At 38.5% G+C, this 17,983-nt stretch overlaps 1 protein-coding gene and 1 long non-coding RNA gene across 5 annotated transcripts in view; one reads left to right on the forward strand and one right to left on the reverse strand.

The window, feature by feature from the left end:
- The window catches only part of LOC107126920 (uncharacterized), a 195,756-nt gene that overhangs the window by 126,016 nt on the left and 51,757 nt on the right, over positions 1 to 17,983 (forward strand). For all 3 annotated transcript variants that reach the window (XR_010580219.2, XR_001483973.4, XR_010580220.2), the window contains one exon: positions 10,106 to 10,180. This is a non-coding gene — a long non-coding RNA (uncharacterized lncRNA). The remainder of the gene's footprint in view (positions 1 to 10,105; positions 10,181 to 17,983) is intronic.
- Positions 1 to 17,983, reverse strand: part of CCDC141 (coiled-coil domain containing 141) — a 210,274-nt gene that overhangs the window by 72,477 nt on the left and 119,814 nt on the right. For both annotated transcript variants that reach the window (XM_015432436.4, XM_074009537.1), the window contains one exon: positions 13,193 to 13,387. In XM_015432436.4, coding sequence (XP_015287922.3) covers positions 13,193 to 13,387 — 195 coding nt within the window. The remainder of the gene's footprint in view (positions 1 to 13,192; positions 13,388 to 17,983) is intronic.

A 17,983-nucleotide genomic window follows, 5' to 3' on the forward strand; every position in this document is an offset into this window, starting at 1 on the left:
GCTTATAGAATTAACATAAAGTAGAGAGGAGTTAGCCACTGGGCCATTAAGGCTTAGCTGGTATTAACATGGAGGAGTGTATGATACAAAGGCAATGAAAGAAGATCGTGGGAATATGAGGAGAAAGAGAGAAAGCAGAGTGCAGTTGTCTTTGTAGGTCTCCTGATATCGCACATAATGTCTCTAGGAATAATTTTGACCTAGAGAACAAATGGTACATTGAAGAAAATCTGAATGGCATGGGAGATCTTGCCACATTGCCCTTTAGCACTACTGGAAGAAGCCACCTTAGGGAATGTTCCATACCAATCTGGAAAATAGTCCTAACAGTCAGGCAGGGGCCTTGAAGTGTAGCCTCCCTGGATTGCTGAGTTAGAAGCCAGTGAGCTTGCCAGGAGCTGACCAGTAGAGCAGGAAGACCCCACAGAAGACCCTAGGTAAGGATCCCAGACCAGAAGAAATGAGAATAGGTGGGCTCATGAGTCCAGTACTACTAAGACCTAAAGGAGACCAGGCAAGCAAGGTTGAGCTGATGCTGGGGCAACATGGGCGAAACCAACTGTAGAGGCTATGGTCATGGAGGTACACAAATGCACTCATGCCCCTGCACCTGCTGCCATCTCGGGGGTGAGATCTAGTGGTAGACTTGGAACTGGACAAAATTTGAATTTATGAATGAAATCACTCAAACAGTGTCTTACTATTTATGCACTGATATTCTATTTTCCCACCAATGTCCTCATGTCTCCCATGCTGCAATTCTGTTTATTTAGAATGTTTAAAACAAAATCATTCTCACTTATTTAGCAGCGAAGAGGAAGTTATACCTATATTTTAATATATACATAGTTATATAACTATATTTTAATAAGAACAGACTACGTGCTTGCTTCAATACTGTGTGTTGCACAATTCTTATTCAGTCAATGAATATTGAATGCCTGCTTAGTTCCAGACTCTCCTTAACTGTCCTAAGAGGAAGTAAGAAATTATCCCCAACATATGACTGGGAAAACGGAGTCTCAGAGAGGTTAAGCAAATTGCAGAAAGTGACACTTCTACCAAGGAGTGGATTTGGGATTTATACCCCATTTCCTGACTCTGAGACCACTGCTCTCAAACCCTGGGCTGTGGTGCCATGTGGCAAAAGATTACCTCGGAAGGCCTAAGAAGGAAGGGCTATTTCAGATAAAGTTGTAATTTTGGGTGGAAAAGGAGGGATTTTAAAACTTACTTTTTGTAAGTATGTCTCTGCTTTTCCTTCTTATAGGTTAGAAAAGATACAGAGAAAGGTTGAGAGATTTCTCTTACACTATAGGACTGTAAAAGAAAGAGAATTTAATTGAAGAAACTCTGAACCTGAAGAACTCTTCTTTATCTGATTCTTTTGCTTTCCTGAGGTTGGCAATGGAGCCGAGTGCAACAAAATGTTGATGTTAGAAAAGAAGTTGATTGGCCAGGCATGGTGGCTCACGCCTGTAATCCCAGCACTTTGGGAGGCCAAGGCAGGTGGATCACTTGAGGTCAGGAGTTCAAGACCAGCCTGACCGACATGGTGAAGCCTTGTCTCTACAAAAAAAAAAAAAAAAAAAAAAAAAATTAGCCAGGCGTGGTGGCACGTGCCTGTAATCCCAGCAACTCGGGAGGCTGAGGCAGGAGAATCATTAGAACCCGGGAGGTGGAGGTTGCAGTGAGCCGAGATCATACCACTGCACTCCAGCCTGGGCAACAAGAGTGAAAGTCTGTCAAGCAAGCAAGCAATCAAGCAAGGAAGGAAGGAAGGAAGGAAGGAAGGAAGAAAGAAAGGAAAGAAAGGAGGGAGGGAGGGAAAGAAGATGATTTAATGACTTTCTCTATACTTCCATAACCCATTGAAACATCATTTGCCAATAACCACTGTTTCTGAAAATTTTAAATATATTTTAAAATTTGTATTGCTTATTTTGAATAAAGCAGAGTTTGTTGTTAATTGAGGGTTAGGTTTTTTGTTTTGTTTTGTTTTCTGAGACAGAGTCTCGCTCTGTCACCAGGCTGGCGTGCAGTGGTGCGATCTCAGCTCACTGCAACCTCTGCCTCCTGGGTTCAAGTGATTCTCCTACCTCAGCCTCCTGAGTAGCTAGGATTATAGGCACATACCACCACACCCAGCTAATTTTTGTATTTTTAGTAGAGATAGGTTTCATCATGTTGGCCAGACTGGTCTTGAACTCCTGACCTTGTGATCTGCCTGTGTTGGCCTCCCAAAGTGCTGGGATTACAGGCGTGAGCCACCACGCCCGGCTGAGGGTTAGCTTTAAAGTCAATGCCTGAAGCAAATATCTGGCATAGTCAAAATCATCTTGAACTCCCTTAAATCACCCTTAAAGTTTAACATATGTGAATTAGTGCATATAGTAACTCGGATTCACATTTAGAATTGAGAACCCCTGAGCTACACTAAAGGAGGAAATAAAAGGCAAGTCTGTATGTAAATGTGAGAGCCTTCTCCCCTTTCTTCCCTTAAGATAATTCTCAAGTTTTCAGTGTGAATGGAGAAAGAATAGAAAATTCCAAAGTGCTTTTTCTTGCTTACACATTTAACCCCATTTTCTAATATAAAGCCACTATAACCTTAATATATGTCATGTTTGTTGTTTTGAGAATTAGGAAGAAAAATATAGAAAAGTAAGTGGGTTTCATGGCAAACATGTAGTAGGTACTTGGAAAATACTGGCTGTTATTCTAAATCTTGATTGATTGAGCCCATCTTTAAAAAGTCACTGAGAAGTGCATGGCCACCTGGTGCCTGTCATTCATCCCACACGGGCTTTTCCTCTGTGGCCCCACTGAACATCTGCCACTCTCAAATCCTCAGGCATTGGTCTCATCTTTATTGGAATTAGATGCTAAAACCACAAGGTCATTGAATGCTTGTGTGGTATCACTCCACCCCCTCCTGAATGTTACAATAAAAGTATTACTTCCTAATAAATGGGAAATAAATTGAAAGACTAAGCATTCACTAGAAGTAGGGAATGATATATCAAGGACAAAGATAGCCCATAATGAGAATCAAAATAGTCAAATTATCTTCCAGAGCTTTTTCTCAAATATGTAAGGAAAATATTTACTATAAATTGTTCTATGTATCACACTTAATAGAGCTACAGCAGTAGAAAGGAAGTAAGTGATTTTATTCCTTCATTAGCTCAACAAATACATATGTAGAATACCTATTGGTACGACGGGCCCGATACTGACCTCAATCCTAAGCAAACCCTAATAGGAATAATCTGTAGACACAGAAATAAGAGTTAAATTTCTGGACTTTAACAGGAAGCTACTTTCAGGGAGAATATACTGTCTGTGATTGTCTGAATTATACACAAAGTTCATCTCTCTTATTCCCATGCAGAATTTGCCAGTTCCATGTGCCAGTTCCAGAAATGAGCTAAGTATCATTGCTCTCACTTAATCTACCCTCAAAATAGAACTGAGCGCTTTTCTATTTACCATATCCATAAAGAACCTGATATACTGGATTCAGCCTGGAAAGACTCCCTTTGCCGCACACACAGTACAGAACATATTATTTCTGGCATTAAGAACACTGTGACCCCCATATAAACTCCTTTGGAAGTAGTGTTTTCCCTTTAGTCTTTTTTCCTTCACATATCTCTCTTTCTTCAAACCTTATATGTGCAAGTCAAATAAAGCTACTACGACTGGATTGGGAAGAAAGGATATAGGACAAGGATAATATTTTATCCCTCTGGTTCCTAGCTCTTCTTGACCATTTTATATGTACTATTCAGTTTTTAGGCAGATAAGAAGATGAATCAGCTCTTTTTGGCCTTGTTTTGGAAAAGACTAAGGAGTTGCTTGGTGTTTGTTCTTCACAAAACCAATAAAGACCTTTCCTTTTTCACTTGTTTGGTACAGGACCCAAGGCAGCCTGCACCAAATCAAATAGAGATAGTATCAGGACATGGCACGTTTCATTCTTTTAAAAATATCAACAAGATGAAATCAAACAAGAGCCGTGAGTTATCTAGCAGAATTCTATCATGCTGTTTCACAAAGGTGTTTAATAAGTAATGTTGTTTGCTTCTTGACTAATCAATTTGAAGAGAGTCAACATTAAATAGGAACAACAACAGAAAGAAAACAGCAGAACCTAGAACATTTCCTTCCATGAGTCTAGTGGCTGGAGAGAGTTTCGTTGGAATGCTTGTAACTACCAAAAACACAAAACTCAGCTGAGTGCTGAGTTGAGTCTAATTTGTGCTTCTAATTAGAGCACCAGATTCTATTACCTGTAGAGATTCGGATTTCCCTTAGGTTCTGTTACAAAGACCAAAAGCTTCAGTTTCCTTTTCTATACATCACCTGAAGAGAACTTCTGGTGGTTCCCACTCTGGGGAACTGATTCCTATCAGGTCCTCCCCACATCTGCCCAAGCTTTCAAAGGCCATGAAGGCCAGAGTATAGGGGTGATGTGATTTTTAAGCTCCCAATATTTGCTGTCCCTTGCTGCAGCTCCAGCTTATTCCTCGCCTGTCAATGGCGGTTGCTGCTGGACCCCAGGGCTCCCTCCTTGTTCCAGGGTGAATTCATGGTATTAATGACAGGTATTAAATGCCATTAGCACCTCTGGAAGCTTTTGTCTCATAATCCGGAAAGCTGAGAAAACACTGGAATAAAAGAGGTTTGGGATTGAAAGTGGTATGTATCTGAAGCATTTTATCAACAAGGAATGGAGGAAGTTTATGCACTGACCATCTTTGTTCTGAGGAATACAACTAGACCCATTCAATAGCACTTTAGGCAGCTAGTCACTATTTATAATTTCTGGTTTCTTTTCTCTAAGTTGACCTAAATGACTTTAAGATGATCTTGGAAATATTAATACAGGAAATGTCCATTTATAATGTGTTAAGCATTTATTTTTTTGCTTAATCAAAAAACATTGAAATCTACAGACTATGTACTCAGCTATGTGCTGGGAATGCGAAAATGAACAAAAGCATTACATCACATGAGAGATATAAAGACAAAATAATGGCTAGCACTTAGTGAGTGCTTAGCAGTCCTGTGCTGCAGCCATGTATTAACTTACTTAGCACAATGTCCTTATAAGGTACCAATAGTACTTCTATTTTACAGGTTAAAAAAGCCAGATGCACAGGGAGGTTAAGCGACTGCCCAAGGTCGTACAGCTAATAAATGTCCAAGATCAGATTCATACATAGGCATCCGGGCTCCAAAATCTACTGTTATTTTGGCAAAGTGTCATGCTAGCAAACATTTCTAATTTTCACTTAATACCCTACAATTCCATTTATTTTACACTCCAACTCTATCCAAAAAAATTGTGTACTATTTATCACCAATTATAAGAACTTTTATTATTGAATGAGACTCTCTGAAGTAGATAAGGATTATTAGACTGATTTTAGAAAGGAGAAAACTCAAGCTCAAAATGTAAATTGATTTGTCACATGGCCAGTCATTTATTCATTCATCCGACAAAAGTTTTTTGAACATATGTGACACACAAAGATCAGGACATAATCTCTAAGGCGTACAGAAAAATATTATGGAAATGATACAAAATGAGCAATTAGTGCTGCCTGGAGATGTCTCAGAGGAGGCACTGTGTGTAGATGACAAGCCCTTTACACAGCATGACCTGCCTTCTCAGATACGATGCAGAGATGAAGCTTAAAATTTGTGTTCCTTGTATATTAAAGTAATTAAGTTATCTTCTTTCAAAATGGTCAAGTCCCAAGTACCTTGGATCAATATAATCTCCAATGAACAATTTCATGTAGTTGGCCTTGAAACTCTAGAGTTTATAATATTTCACCGCTCTTAGTCTGCTCTAGTTAGTATGAGAATTAGGAAGAAAAATATAGAACTAACCCCACTAACTAGAAGTCAGTGTTCTAGGTGTTCTGGTGAACACAAAGTGAAAAGAACATATTTCTTACCCTCAAGAAATTTTAATTTAGCCAAAGAAATCTACCCAGAAATAACTGTAATACTAAGCAGAATGTGTTTACTGCCAACAGAGAGATGCAACAATCTGATATTGCACATAGAAACCAATTAATACACTCTTAACTTAGAAATTCATTGACAGCTTAGATGTGAAAGGTATTCATGAGTGAGGACAATAAAATTGAACAGCTTGATTATCAGACTATGAGATATGAACTGAGTTGTGAGCCCTCATAAGACACTTAAGATGTTAAAGGTGTTTCTTTTTCTATAATTTTTCTATGATATCTCCATTTTCATAATTGTATGCTAATAACAGCCATACTTATCAAATGCTTGCTGTGGTTTAAATAGCCTGACCTCTGAGCTCTAAAATCAAAGGTTTCTAAACCCAACAGTCATCATTCTCCCAGAGAGAGTACAGGAAGAAGGTAAATTAAGACATCATCTGCTTCTTGTGGTGAGGTTTGCATCATCATGGCTTTTTCAATTCTTAAATATCTCTGCATATTTAAAGACACGTTCAGCATAAAATAGAAACTCCTTTGCATGCTATTCAAAACCCTTCCTGATCTCCCCACCTGCTTCTACCACCTTCGTCTCTCATCACTTTAGGTTTACATACTATACTCCTGGCAAATTGAATTATCTTAGGTTCCCCAAACATGGCATGACTTTGTACCATCCAGCCCTTCCTTGACCCTTCTTGCCCCATCCTTTAAAACTTATTTCAGGCCGGGCACAGTGGCTCACGGCTGTAATCCCAACACTTTGGGAGGCTGAGGCAGGTGGATCATGAGGTCAGGAGATCGAAACCATCCTGGCTAACACGGTGAAACCCCATCTCTACTAAAAATACCAAAAATTAGCCGGGCATGGGGGTGGGTGCCTGTAGTCCCAGCTACTTGGAGGCTGAGGCAGGAGAATGGCGTGAACCCGAGAGGCAGAGGTTGCAGTGAGCCGAGATTGCACCACTGCACTCCAGCCTGGGCGACAGAGCAAGACTCCGTCAAGAAAGAAAGAAAGACAGACAGACAGCCAGACAGAAAGAAAGAAAGAAAGAGAGAGAGAGAGAAAGAAAGAAAGAAAGAAAGAAAGAGAGAAAGAAAGAGAGAAAGAAAGAGAGAGAGAAAGAAAGAGAGAGAGAAAGAGAGAAAGAAAGAGAGAAAGAAAGAGAGAGAGAAAGAGAAAGAAAGAAAGAGAGAAAGAAAGAGAGAAAGAAAGAAAGAGAGAAAGAAAGAAAGAAAGAGAGAAAGAGAGAAAGAGAAAGAAAGAGAGAAAGAAAGAGAGAGAGAAAGAAAGAAGGAAAGAAAGAGAGAAAGAAAGAGAGAAAGAAAAGAAAGAAAGAGAAAGAAAGAAAGAAAGAAAGAAAGAAAGAAAGAAAGAAAGAAAGAAAGAAAGAAAGAAAGAAAAACTTAGTTCAGTGGTCACCTCCTCTGGGGAGCCTTCCTTGACTCTTTTTCCCTGGGCCAGGTTAAGGGTCTCCGCTCTGTGTGCCCTAATGCTTTGGGCTTACTCCATCATAGCTTTCCCACAACCCAGCACACTTCTGTTCCCTTGCGTCTTGTCTAAACTTGACTGAGAATGTCTGGAAAGCAGGGATTATATCTTTCATTGCTTTTGCTCAAGTACCCATCTGATGCATGGCAAGAATAGGAACACAACATATTAGCTGAATGCAAATATGGAAGAAGAGAGGGAGGGAATATAAGAGGCTTTAGTTATTTCTAAGAGAAAGGAGAGTTGTTCTGAAAAAGAGGAATTTAAGACAGGCTGCTGAGGAATTATAAAACTGAAAGTAATAACATTTTCCTTCATACCTAATAACATTTAGCCTATTTCTTGAATTCGTTTATATCACCTCAATAAATTCCTTCTGGATAATATTTTTAGGTACTCTACTTGGGCAGGTTTTTAAAAATTTCAATCTATACAACAACTGGACCATTTTGATTGTTTTCGTCAGCTGGGCCTAAAATGTGTTTATTTTGAAAACAGTAAGATCACTTATATCTCACATAGATATATATAGGAAAAAAAGCGTACCAAATTCCATGCTTATTTATTCTGTTTGCATCTGAAACAGTGATGTTGCTATAAGCATTACTGTGCATCACTGTAAATATCTTGAAAAACAATATCATCTTCTTAAAGGACATTAATGTTTCAATAGCTATGGCAGAAACAAAGGAAGCTATGACAATTGTTACATTTCAAACTACTTTTTGTGTGTTTCTTTGGCCACCCCAACTTTTGCTTCATCTTTGCTTTCAGACTGACCACCCAAAAATCAGACCATGTTCATAAAATGGATTTGTCCTCAGTTTCCTCTGCTTGCTTTCTTCAATGAAATCACACACCTGGGAATGGAAGGCATAGGACATGATACACTATGACCAGTCAGTCATGTTTTACAGTTTTGGGTTCAATTGCAGCAGTCCTGTAAAAACAGGCTCACCCCATTCTGTTTTTGAAACATATGATATATTTATCTCAGATTTAAACTACATTCCCTTAACAATGACAATTACATTTGGGGTGATCAATAAATATTAACCATAGCTTGTTTTCTGTGAACACACTGGAAGTATAATAAATAAGATAATATATAATCCCGAAGGATGAATAATTTGGAGGATCGAGATGAGTTATTCTAATAGGTGCTAAATTCATATGTCGTGCCATGTTCTCATAAGTCTTAGCAACATCTGATAATTAGAGGAACTCTTCTCCAATCAGCTATTAGTCAATGTCGACAACTGACACTTACTTGTATATTCTGCTAAGTGACTTAACAAATAGGTTCATTCACCAAACACGTTAGGAAACTCTAAAAAGAATAGGAAGTATTCAGATTCTTGAGTTATACGGCTCACTCCACTTGAATCCAGTGGTTGGTTTACAGCAAGCAGCAGGTAGTGATGTTCCTAATGCCGTCTCAACATCGCCACCTGCTGCTCATTCCAGGTCCAAACATTCGTATCTCCAGTCAAAGGCTACCAGACAATTCCTCTGGGTGAGAAACATTCCTGAACCTTGGGTACTCACCAAACCCTAGTAGAACTAAAGGTAATCAATTGCACTCCTGGAGCCACTGGACAAAGGCAGTGGGGGAACTGTTGGCAATGTGGGCAATTAAGTGATGATTATATTTTACTGAATTTCACAAATTTTGTAAGTTTTGTTCTCTGCTATTTATTTTCCAGCATTTAGAACAATGTCTGACACATAGCAGTGACTCAATAAATATATACTAAATAAGTGAATATCTAAGGAGAAGGGTAATTATTCTCATGAATTCCCCTTTAAATAATAAAATAAATTATTGTGAAATATTTCTAGTAAATAATAATATCCCTATCTAGAATTGTTAGAGAGGGGAATGAATGAAAATGAAAAGAGGTGGGGTGTGGTAGCTCACACCTATAATCCCAGCACTTTGGGAGGCCAAGCAGGGTGCATCCTTTGAGCCCAGGAGCTCAAGACAAGCCTGGGAAACATGGCAAAAAATACAAAAAATACAAAAAATTAGGCTGGTGTGGTGGCAACCCAGTTGCCTGGGAGGCTGAGGTGGGAGGATTACCTGAGCCCCGGAGGTCAAGGCTACAGTGAGCTGTGATCATGCCACTGCACTTCAGCCTTGGTGACAGTGAAACCCTGTCCCCACCCCCTGAAAAAATCAGAAAGAAAGAAAATGAAGGAAAAGGGGGAAGAGGGACTCCTCAATGATTTTAACCAGAAATATGATAAAAATCTGGATGAAAAAATATATATGATAGGAGAAAATTACTAACAGTCTATTCTGCAGATAAAACTGGATATTTATTCTCTTTATTTTAACAAAATTCAAAAAAGTAAAAAGTATATTTAAAAAATCATGTATTTCACTTTTTACCAAGCAGATATTCAAGTTATCCCACTCACTCATTTATATATTGCGTGTGATACTAACAAATTTGACTAGTATTTGACATAGAAATTGAAAAAGTATATTGACCTAGCTTCAACGAATTTGGAACAAGAAATTGTTTGCTGAAAAATAATTCCACTTTTCAAGAATGAAATTGATTTTCAAGGAAAGTATCTTTTTGTAAAGTGCTGACTTCATCTTCTATTCCTGCAGTGCTAACATCCAGATTCGCATGTGCTGGGAGAGAAAGTTCTTCATGGATCTCTTGTGCTCCTACACATCTCACAGGTAGGTCAAGAATACAAGACCCTGACCCCTTTATATCTGGGCCATTTCTCAGTGTTGGGTCTGCAACTAGCAACCTTCAGGATTGAGGTGATGTTGCCCTCCAAGACAAAGAGCAGGCTTGCTTCCTATTTGCTGTAAAACTACAGATTCTCCAAGCTTAGGGTTCCTCTCCTGAACCCCACCTGCTGCAGGTGCATACATCCATCAGGGCCCGTCTGCATCACTCTGGGGAACTGGAGCTGGGAGAATTGATGTGGTATGCTGACACTCTGGCTGCTGCTTTGCTATAATCAATCACCTCTGACCCAGAGGTCAGGTGTCTTCTGTAGTCATCCATGAAACTGTGATAAGTTAACATGTTAGCTGGAACGGAGGGTAAGATCTCAAACCCCTCACAGTTCTTGAGAGCATGACTTCATCTAAGAACAGGAATGTTCACAATGAGGAAATCCCAGTGCACTCAAGGCACAACAAAGTGAATTTTCAAAAGGAAAATTCAGTGTTTCGGAGATAATTGATTATATAAACTGAATACCTTTTCACTAGTGTCAACAGAATTTTATTCTAGAAAAAAACATTTTAAGGGATTTTGAAATTATATTAATTTTAAAACTTCAGTTCTTTATTTAAACTAGGGCTATAAGTATCACGCTAAGAATTGGGTAAAGTGGTCAAATTTTTGTAAAATTTGGAGGTTTTACAATATAAATTTTAAAAAAATACCATTTATAAGCCACGAGAAGAGTTTTCTTCTTTAAGTAGATTTACACTACATAATTTCATCATTTATTTTACTTAATTATATAGTATAAATAATATAGTTATTTTACTTAATAACACAGTAAAAAATTCATTCAACAGTCATGATTAAACATCTACATTCCAAACTCCAGCTTCTATTTTTGCTGAGGTAGAAATATCCATCATCTTTCACATTGCGTTCTTAGATTTGGAGTCAGAAATTATTTCCTTGATGCTTTGAAAAGGGAGAAAGGATTCTGACACTATTCTGAGCACCACTTGGCTCTAGAACCTGCTATAGTATGGATAAATCCCAGTGGAGCTTATTATAATTTGTATAGTTAGCATGCCATGGCTTTCAAATGATAAAATGGGGAATCTAGAAATCAAAAGTCTTTGTGATTAAGAAACATACATTCTCTTCTCCAGTCTGACCTGAATTACTGTATGAGTCTGAGAAAGTAACCACTCTCTTCTTCTTCTTTTTTTTTTTTTTTTTTAAAAAAAAAAGACTTTTGGAGGGAATATTCCTTCTCTGTTAAAACCCAGAAAGATATAACAGCAAAGTACAAAATAATGAGAGCAGAGAAAACCAGAGTAAGAGAATGGGAATGAAAGAGAGAAAGTACATTTTGCAACGCTGTAAACTATAGCGTTTGAACTGGAAGCATTGTTTTATAGCAATATGTTTGATAACTGTTTTCCTTAGAAACAATATTAACTGACTTGTAGATGACCCACTCATTTTGAAAAATGAACCTGCAGTTTAAATTTAAAAGTCTCTTATTCAAAAACAGAATTACTGAGGAGAAACTTAATTAGCACTTAACATCGAATTAGTTCAATAGCTCCAGTAATATGGTATGTCTGTTTCCTCTCTTAAAACAAAGAAATCCCAAATGACAAATAATCTGACAATAAATCTTTCTTTAACATTTTACCACAATTTAGCACTTCTGTTTTGAAATTTTAGTATTTTTTTTCAGAAAGTTTTTGTTAGTAAAGAAGTTCAAAATTAAGTCAATATTTTGATATGCAACAGGACATTGTATTCAGGGTGTTGATGATACGATTTTAGATCACAACGTACCCAGCTTCTAGGGTTTCCTCTTTCATTTCCTGCCACATTGTCTGTTTTGAAAACATCAGTGAAATTTAAGGTATGAAAGAATTCCAAAAACACCATTTGAAGGTGTATATTACATTGGAAAAGGTAGAAAAAAATTTCAAATAAGATCCCCAGCCTCATATACTGAGCCATACTCAAGTGATGTGAACAGGTGAACACTGCCACTTAGCAGGAACCAGCTGCTGCAATGAACGTCCAGTGAATCCGAGAGGAGAAGCAGAGCACTTCTCCAACTCAAGAAGACCTGGAGATGGTCCACAGCCAGATTTCACTCTGGCTGACTTAAAATGGCAAGATCAAGGTGGAACAACCAGGCTGAGGCACTGTTTCTAGCCTTATGGCTTGTGTGCAAAAAGACTTGCAATATTCATATATTTTTTACTTGGTAAATAAAAGAGGATGAAAAAAAGGAGGGCCTTCGGTAAAAATTTTAAGGTATTTTTAAACCTTGATATATTTATGATAATTCTCTTCCTCCATGGGAAACACAATAATGTGGGCACAAGTGTCCCCCCCCAAACAGACCAGTGGCAGCTGTAAGATAAAACCCTCATGAGGCTCGGCATGGTGGCTCACACTTATAATTTCAGCACTTTGGGAGGCCGAGGTAGGAGGATCACTTGAGCCCAGGAGTTTGAGGACAGCCTGCACAACATAGTGAGACCCTGTCTCTACAAAAAAAAAAAGTGAGGCATGGTGGCATGTGCCTGTGATTCCAGCTACGTGGGAGGCTGAGATGGGAGAATCACTGGAGTCTGGGAGGTCGAGGCTGCAGTAAGCTATGATCACGCCACTACACTCCAGCCAGGGTGACAGAGCCGGGCCCTTTCTCAAAACAACAACAAACACCATCCAACAACCAAACCAAACCAAACCAAACCAAACAAAAAAACAAAAAACCCTCATGAGGTGTGTTTGCTGTTTTTAAAGTCACCTTTTACATGGGAAAACAGTCTTCTAGTTTTGAGAACCAAATAATGGCCATAATAGGAATATATGTTAAAAACTCTTCTTTGCTGCTATCAGTTTTGAAAGTTTACATGGAGTTTTGACTTCTGTGATGTGCTCCAGCTGGTTGAAGTAATGGTTCTTTTACTGGTCTCCCTGATTACCGAAAATTATCAACTTGATCTCACACTGACCTTGTTAGCACTGTTAAAAAATGCATTTGCCTTCTTTAACCAGGTATTCCTTTCCACCATGAGTTGTCCAAATTCTTCTTGAAGCTGACTCAGTTTCTGGTGAGAGAGCTGGAGGTGTTCTTTCTCCGCGTAGTCCTGTGACAGCAGAATTCTCAGTGCCCCACTCTTCAGCTTCTCAACAGCAGAATTCCATTCCTGCAACAGATCATTCTTACTAAGTTTATTTTACACATCTCCCCGGTTATGGACTGAATGCTTGTGTCCCCCGCAAATTCCTCTGCTGAAATCTAATCCCCAAGGTGACGACATTAGGAAGTAGGGCTCTGGGAGATGAGTGACCTCATGAAAGAGGATTGAGAGGGCTACCTTGCCCCTTCCACCGTGTGAGGATACGGTAAGTTGGCAGCCTGCAACCCAGAAGAGGGTTTTCGCCACAACTCTACCGTGCTGGTACCCTGATCTGGAACTTCCCACACCCAGGACAATGAGACAAAAATATCTATTGTAGACAAGTCATTCAGTCTATGTTACTTTGTTATAGAAACTCAAACTGACAGAGACACCCCTTTTTATAATTTCTGATAAGATTCAGAGAATATTTAGATATGTTGAGTATATCAGAAATCTGCCATTCGATTTTCAAATCGTGAAAGTGCAGTAAATACTGTAGTGGTAAATGCTTCACTACAGGTTTGAGTGTCATGTAGATGTAGTGGGGAAAAGACACAGAAAGAGGCTAAAAAGGGAGAGTAGAAAGAGGCAGGAAGTTGGGATGAGTGACTGGCAGAGCTCCCAGCTGACCTGAATACAGGTCACTTCCATTTCTATGAACTCCACCTAAAAATATACCCCCTATACAATGAACAACAGTTTTAAATCTTGAACGCATTTTGTCCAATGTTTATTCATTTAAGTATAAAAACATATCTTTCCCACAATTCAGTCTCACTGTCAATGTGGGTAAATGTGTACAAGAAATGAAGAGAAATCACATGTCTTATGACTGTTGTTTTTGTGTCTGCCTACACGTAGAGCTATTAGGTTCGTACAAAGGTAATTGCAGTTTTTGCCACTAAAAGTAATTACCTTTGCACCAACCTAATAAAATGAAGTTCTGTTACCCTTCATAAAATGAATAGCTGTTATTGTTCTGTATTTCCTCCTTCGTGATATCAGTTTCACCTCTCAAGGCTTCACTCTTAATGGTATATAGACCTTTCAGAAAATGAAAAGAGGTAGCTTTTTTACTTTTTGTTGCATGAGGGTGGAAAAACATTAAACAGAATTAAAATATGAGTCGGAGTAAACCAAGCATATTTACATTCAATTTATTTGAAGGGAAATTCAAGTTTCTTGCAAAAGTCCTGAAGTCAGACCCACTGTCATAAAAGAATGATTATCTCTAACATGGCTGTCTTGTTAGTGAATCTTCTGGTATTCACATAAGCTGAGGTTGAGTGACAGGCATAGGCTACTTGTTAAGCTTGGAAAATTTAGCACAAGATTTCAGAAGTCTCAGTCTGACTCCATCCTGCCTTGTTCTACCAGTACAAAGTATCCTATTATTAAGTTACATTTGTTATATTACGCTGTGTAAAATAAGTACAATTTTAGTGCAATTTGCCATTAATTTTTCCATTCATTCATTTCACAAAGTAACTACTATGGTATTACTATGTACCCAGCACTATGCTAAGACAGATGCCTTGGGGAATATAAAGAAAGAATAAAATGGTTTGTGCGGTCGCCTGTAATCCTAGCACTTTTGGAGGCCAAGGCAAGCAGATCACTTGAGCCCAGGAATTTGAGACCAGCCTGGGCAATATGACAAAATTCTGTCTCTACAAAAAATACAAATAGTGGACATATGGGCATAGTGGCGCATGCTTGTAGTTTCAGCTACTTGGTGGGGCTGAGGTGGGAGGATCGCTTGAGACCAGGAAGTCGAGGCTGCAGTGAACTGTGATCATGTCACTGAACTCCAGACACACACACACACACACACACACTCAATACAGTAGTATTTTAAATAACAATTAGCAGGTGTTAAGATACAAATTGTACACATATTTTGTGTCCATGGGAACTGTTATAGTTTTAGGTGCAAGAGAAAAACATTTTGATCAATGAATACAGGAATATAAAACTTAGAGTAAGAAATTTGAATTATTTGAAGTATCAGTTATGTAAAATTGTGGCTTATAACTATAATCCTCAAAAACCCTTAAATTAGATATTATTTTTTCTAGTATTGACATAGGTTCAGAAGAGTATGCTACTCAAGGTTACATATCCAGTAAGTGGCAGTACCAGGACTAGTTCACAGGTCTTTGTCTCATGCTACCTTCCAGGGAACTGAGGATAGACTCCAAAATCTGCAATTTCTCAGTGCATGCAAAAGCAACACTCTTAAGCATAGATACGGGCTACGTGAGTTCTCAAGATCTTTCCATTTTTAAAGAGCTATTGTGTCCCCACGTAAGGAAAACTAATATGTGCCAAGATGTTCTTTCATAAAGCACTTTTATCAACCCTACCACTTAAAAACCATTACGTTAACCTACTGGGAATGAGCAAATATTTTTAAAACAGTACAATTTCTGGCACACATAATAGGCACTCACTAAATGTTAGTCCCACTTTTCTGCCCATCAGTTTTGGTTCATTAATTCTCCAAAATTTGTTCTTTATTTATGGGTATTCCTGCAACCCAGTTGTAAAATAATGGTAGTGAAATGTTTCCCAAAAATGTTATTGATTAGTGTTAAGTATTGATCAGTCTTATGAGATGAAACAAAGTAAAATGGTTTTTGTGTGTGTGTGTGTGTGTGTGTGTGTGTGTGTGTGTGTGTGTGTGGTTTTTGTTTCTGTTTTTGTTTTTTTACTGCAGTACTTCTTGGCATCTTTATTGTACTAACACGCATTGAGACTCTCCTAGAGGAAAGTGTGGTGTGGAATATTTTGGACAAACTCTCTTTGATTAATAAACTGTTTGCTAGTCATCTCAGGGGACCAATGCTCCAGTTGGAACAACGTTGGGGGAAAACGTTCTGTAGCTAAGACAAGCTGAATCACCAACTGAGTTCACCAGCTCTCACAAGTCTTTCTGTTTCTTTCTTTGCTTTGTCTCTGTTCTCCAGCTCCTCTGCTAGTTCATTTCCTCTCTTTGTACCATTCTTTCTTCTTCTGTCTATTAAGATCTGTGGGGCGTTAATACTCAAACTCAGGTGGAGAAATACTTAATGCTTAAAGATGCAGAATAAAGCAGGTAATTCTTTAAAAAGATTTGGTATTGATCAGAACCTTCTGTGCTGATTAGGGGGAGACTACTTAACAAATATGGAGAAGCTGGGGAGGGCCTAGAAAAACAGGGGCAAGGAAAATGCAGAAGTTAGGATATGAAGAAATGAAATACAGCCATTGCATGCTCAGTCTAACAACACTAAGCTCTAGGATGTTGTCTTAACTGTCTGCAAGATGGTAAGGGTTGATTTTTCTTCCTGTATGTTAGTGGTGTGCTAAACACTTTACATGCATTATCTCATTTAATTTTTATCATATCCCTATGAAGTAGGAACTGTTATTATCTTCATTTTACAGATGGAGTATCTGGGGCTCAGGGAGATGACTGACTTGTCCAAGGTGTCAACATTAGTAAGTGAAAAAGCCAAATTTGAAACTCAGGTAGTTTGACTCTTCTCAGTCTTGATACACTGTTTTTCTCATCAAATAATGATTAGCCATATTATTTTGGAATTGCCTAGGTAAAACTTCCATATGGCCTGGACAAGACCTCGGAGGTGATAAAAATCTTATATGACCCTGGCATTCTCAGATTTGAAATCAGAAGGCTCGCCATTTCAGAATAAACATAAAGCTAATATAGATACAGTTGAAAATTTACAGCCCAAACTCAGACTTAGTTTTGCTTAGCAACTGGACCAAAATAATAAACCTCTTCTCTATGAACAAGAAGAGGAATACCTGTTCTCCAACAATGTTCATAAATCTGCCTTCAGTATAAATTTTGCAAGCAACATTAAAGAGAGACCTTTGGAGTAGAGCCAAATCTTTGAAAACCCACTTTCACCTTGTGCTTGACATCATGCTATAAAAAGTGGACTGTGACCTTCCAAAGAAGCTGTAAAGGTCCATTTTGTGTCTCTTATCTTTTTTTGTTCTCCATCCCCAGTCTTCTTAATTACATTTTCACATGAACTCTGTGGGTATTAAATGAAGCTGGGTCCATTCAATATTTCTATTCAATCTTCTCGGAAAATTGGTTCTGTTTTCTTTGGGCAATCTATAGGCAGTTTCTGATGCATTTCTATACCGTTCTGGTAATGTATTTATTTCCCCAGCCATTTTTCACAGGGGACAGTTCCACCATTTTATTTTTAAGACAAAACTTTCCAGAGCCATTTGAATCCATCACACTATTTAAAAAATATAGTTGTCACCCTTGTCAAGACTGGAGGAGCCCAATGGAGAAAATCTCGTTCTGTTTTCTCTAAGCGGTTGCTGCCTGCCTGCTAAGTGTTAAACTTCTAACAGGGTCTCAGTCACTTTGCAATAAAATATTTCCAGTTCTTGTCCCCACCAGCAGGAAGCCCAAGCCGTCCACTTCCTTGGCTTTTTAATTTGACAGAGATGCCTGCATATCTCGGACCTGATACAGACAAGAGGCCCTGTGTGTTCCCAGGTTTGCAGTGTCTCCATAGGTCACACCATTATTTTCATTTTTCACTCACAGTAGGAACCTTTTTAACTGTACCTTTCAGTATTCCATTT

Source organism: Macaca fascicularis, chromosome 12, assembly GCF_037993035.2.
Source record: "Macaca fascicularis isolate 582-1 chromosome 12, T2T-MFA8v1.1".
Classification (NCBI taxonomy): domain Eukaryota; kingdom Metazoa; phylum Chordata; class Mammalia; order Primates; family Cercopithecidae; genus Macaca; species Macaca fascicularis.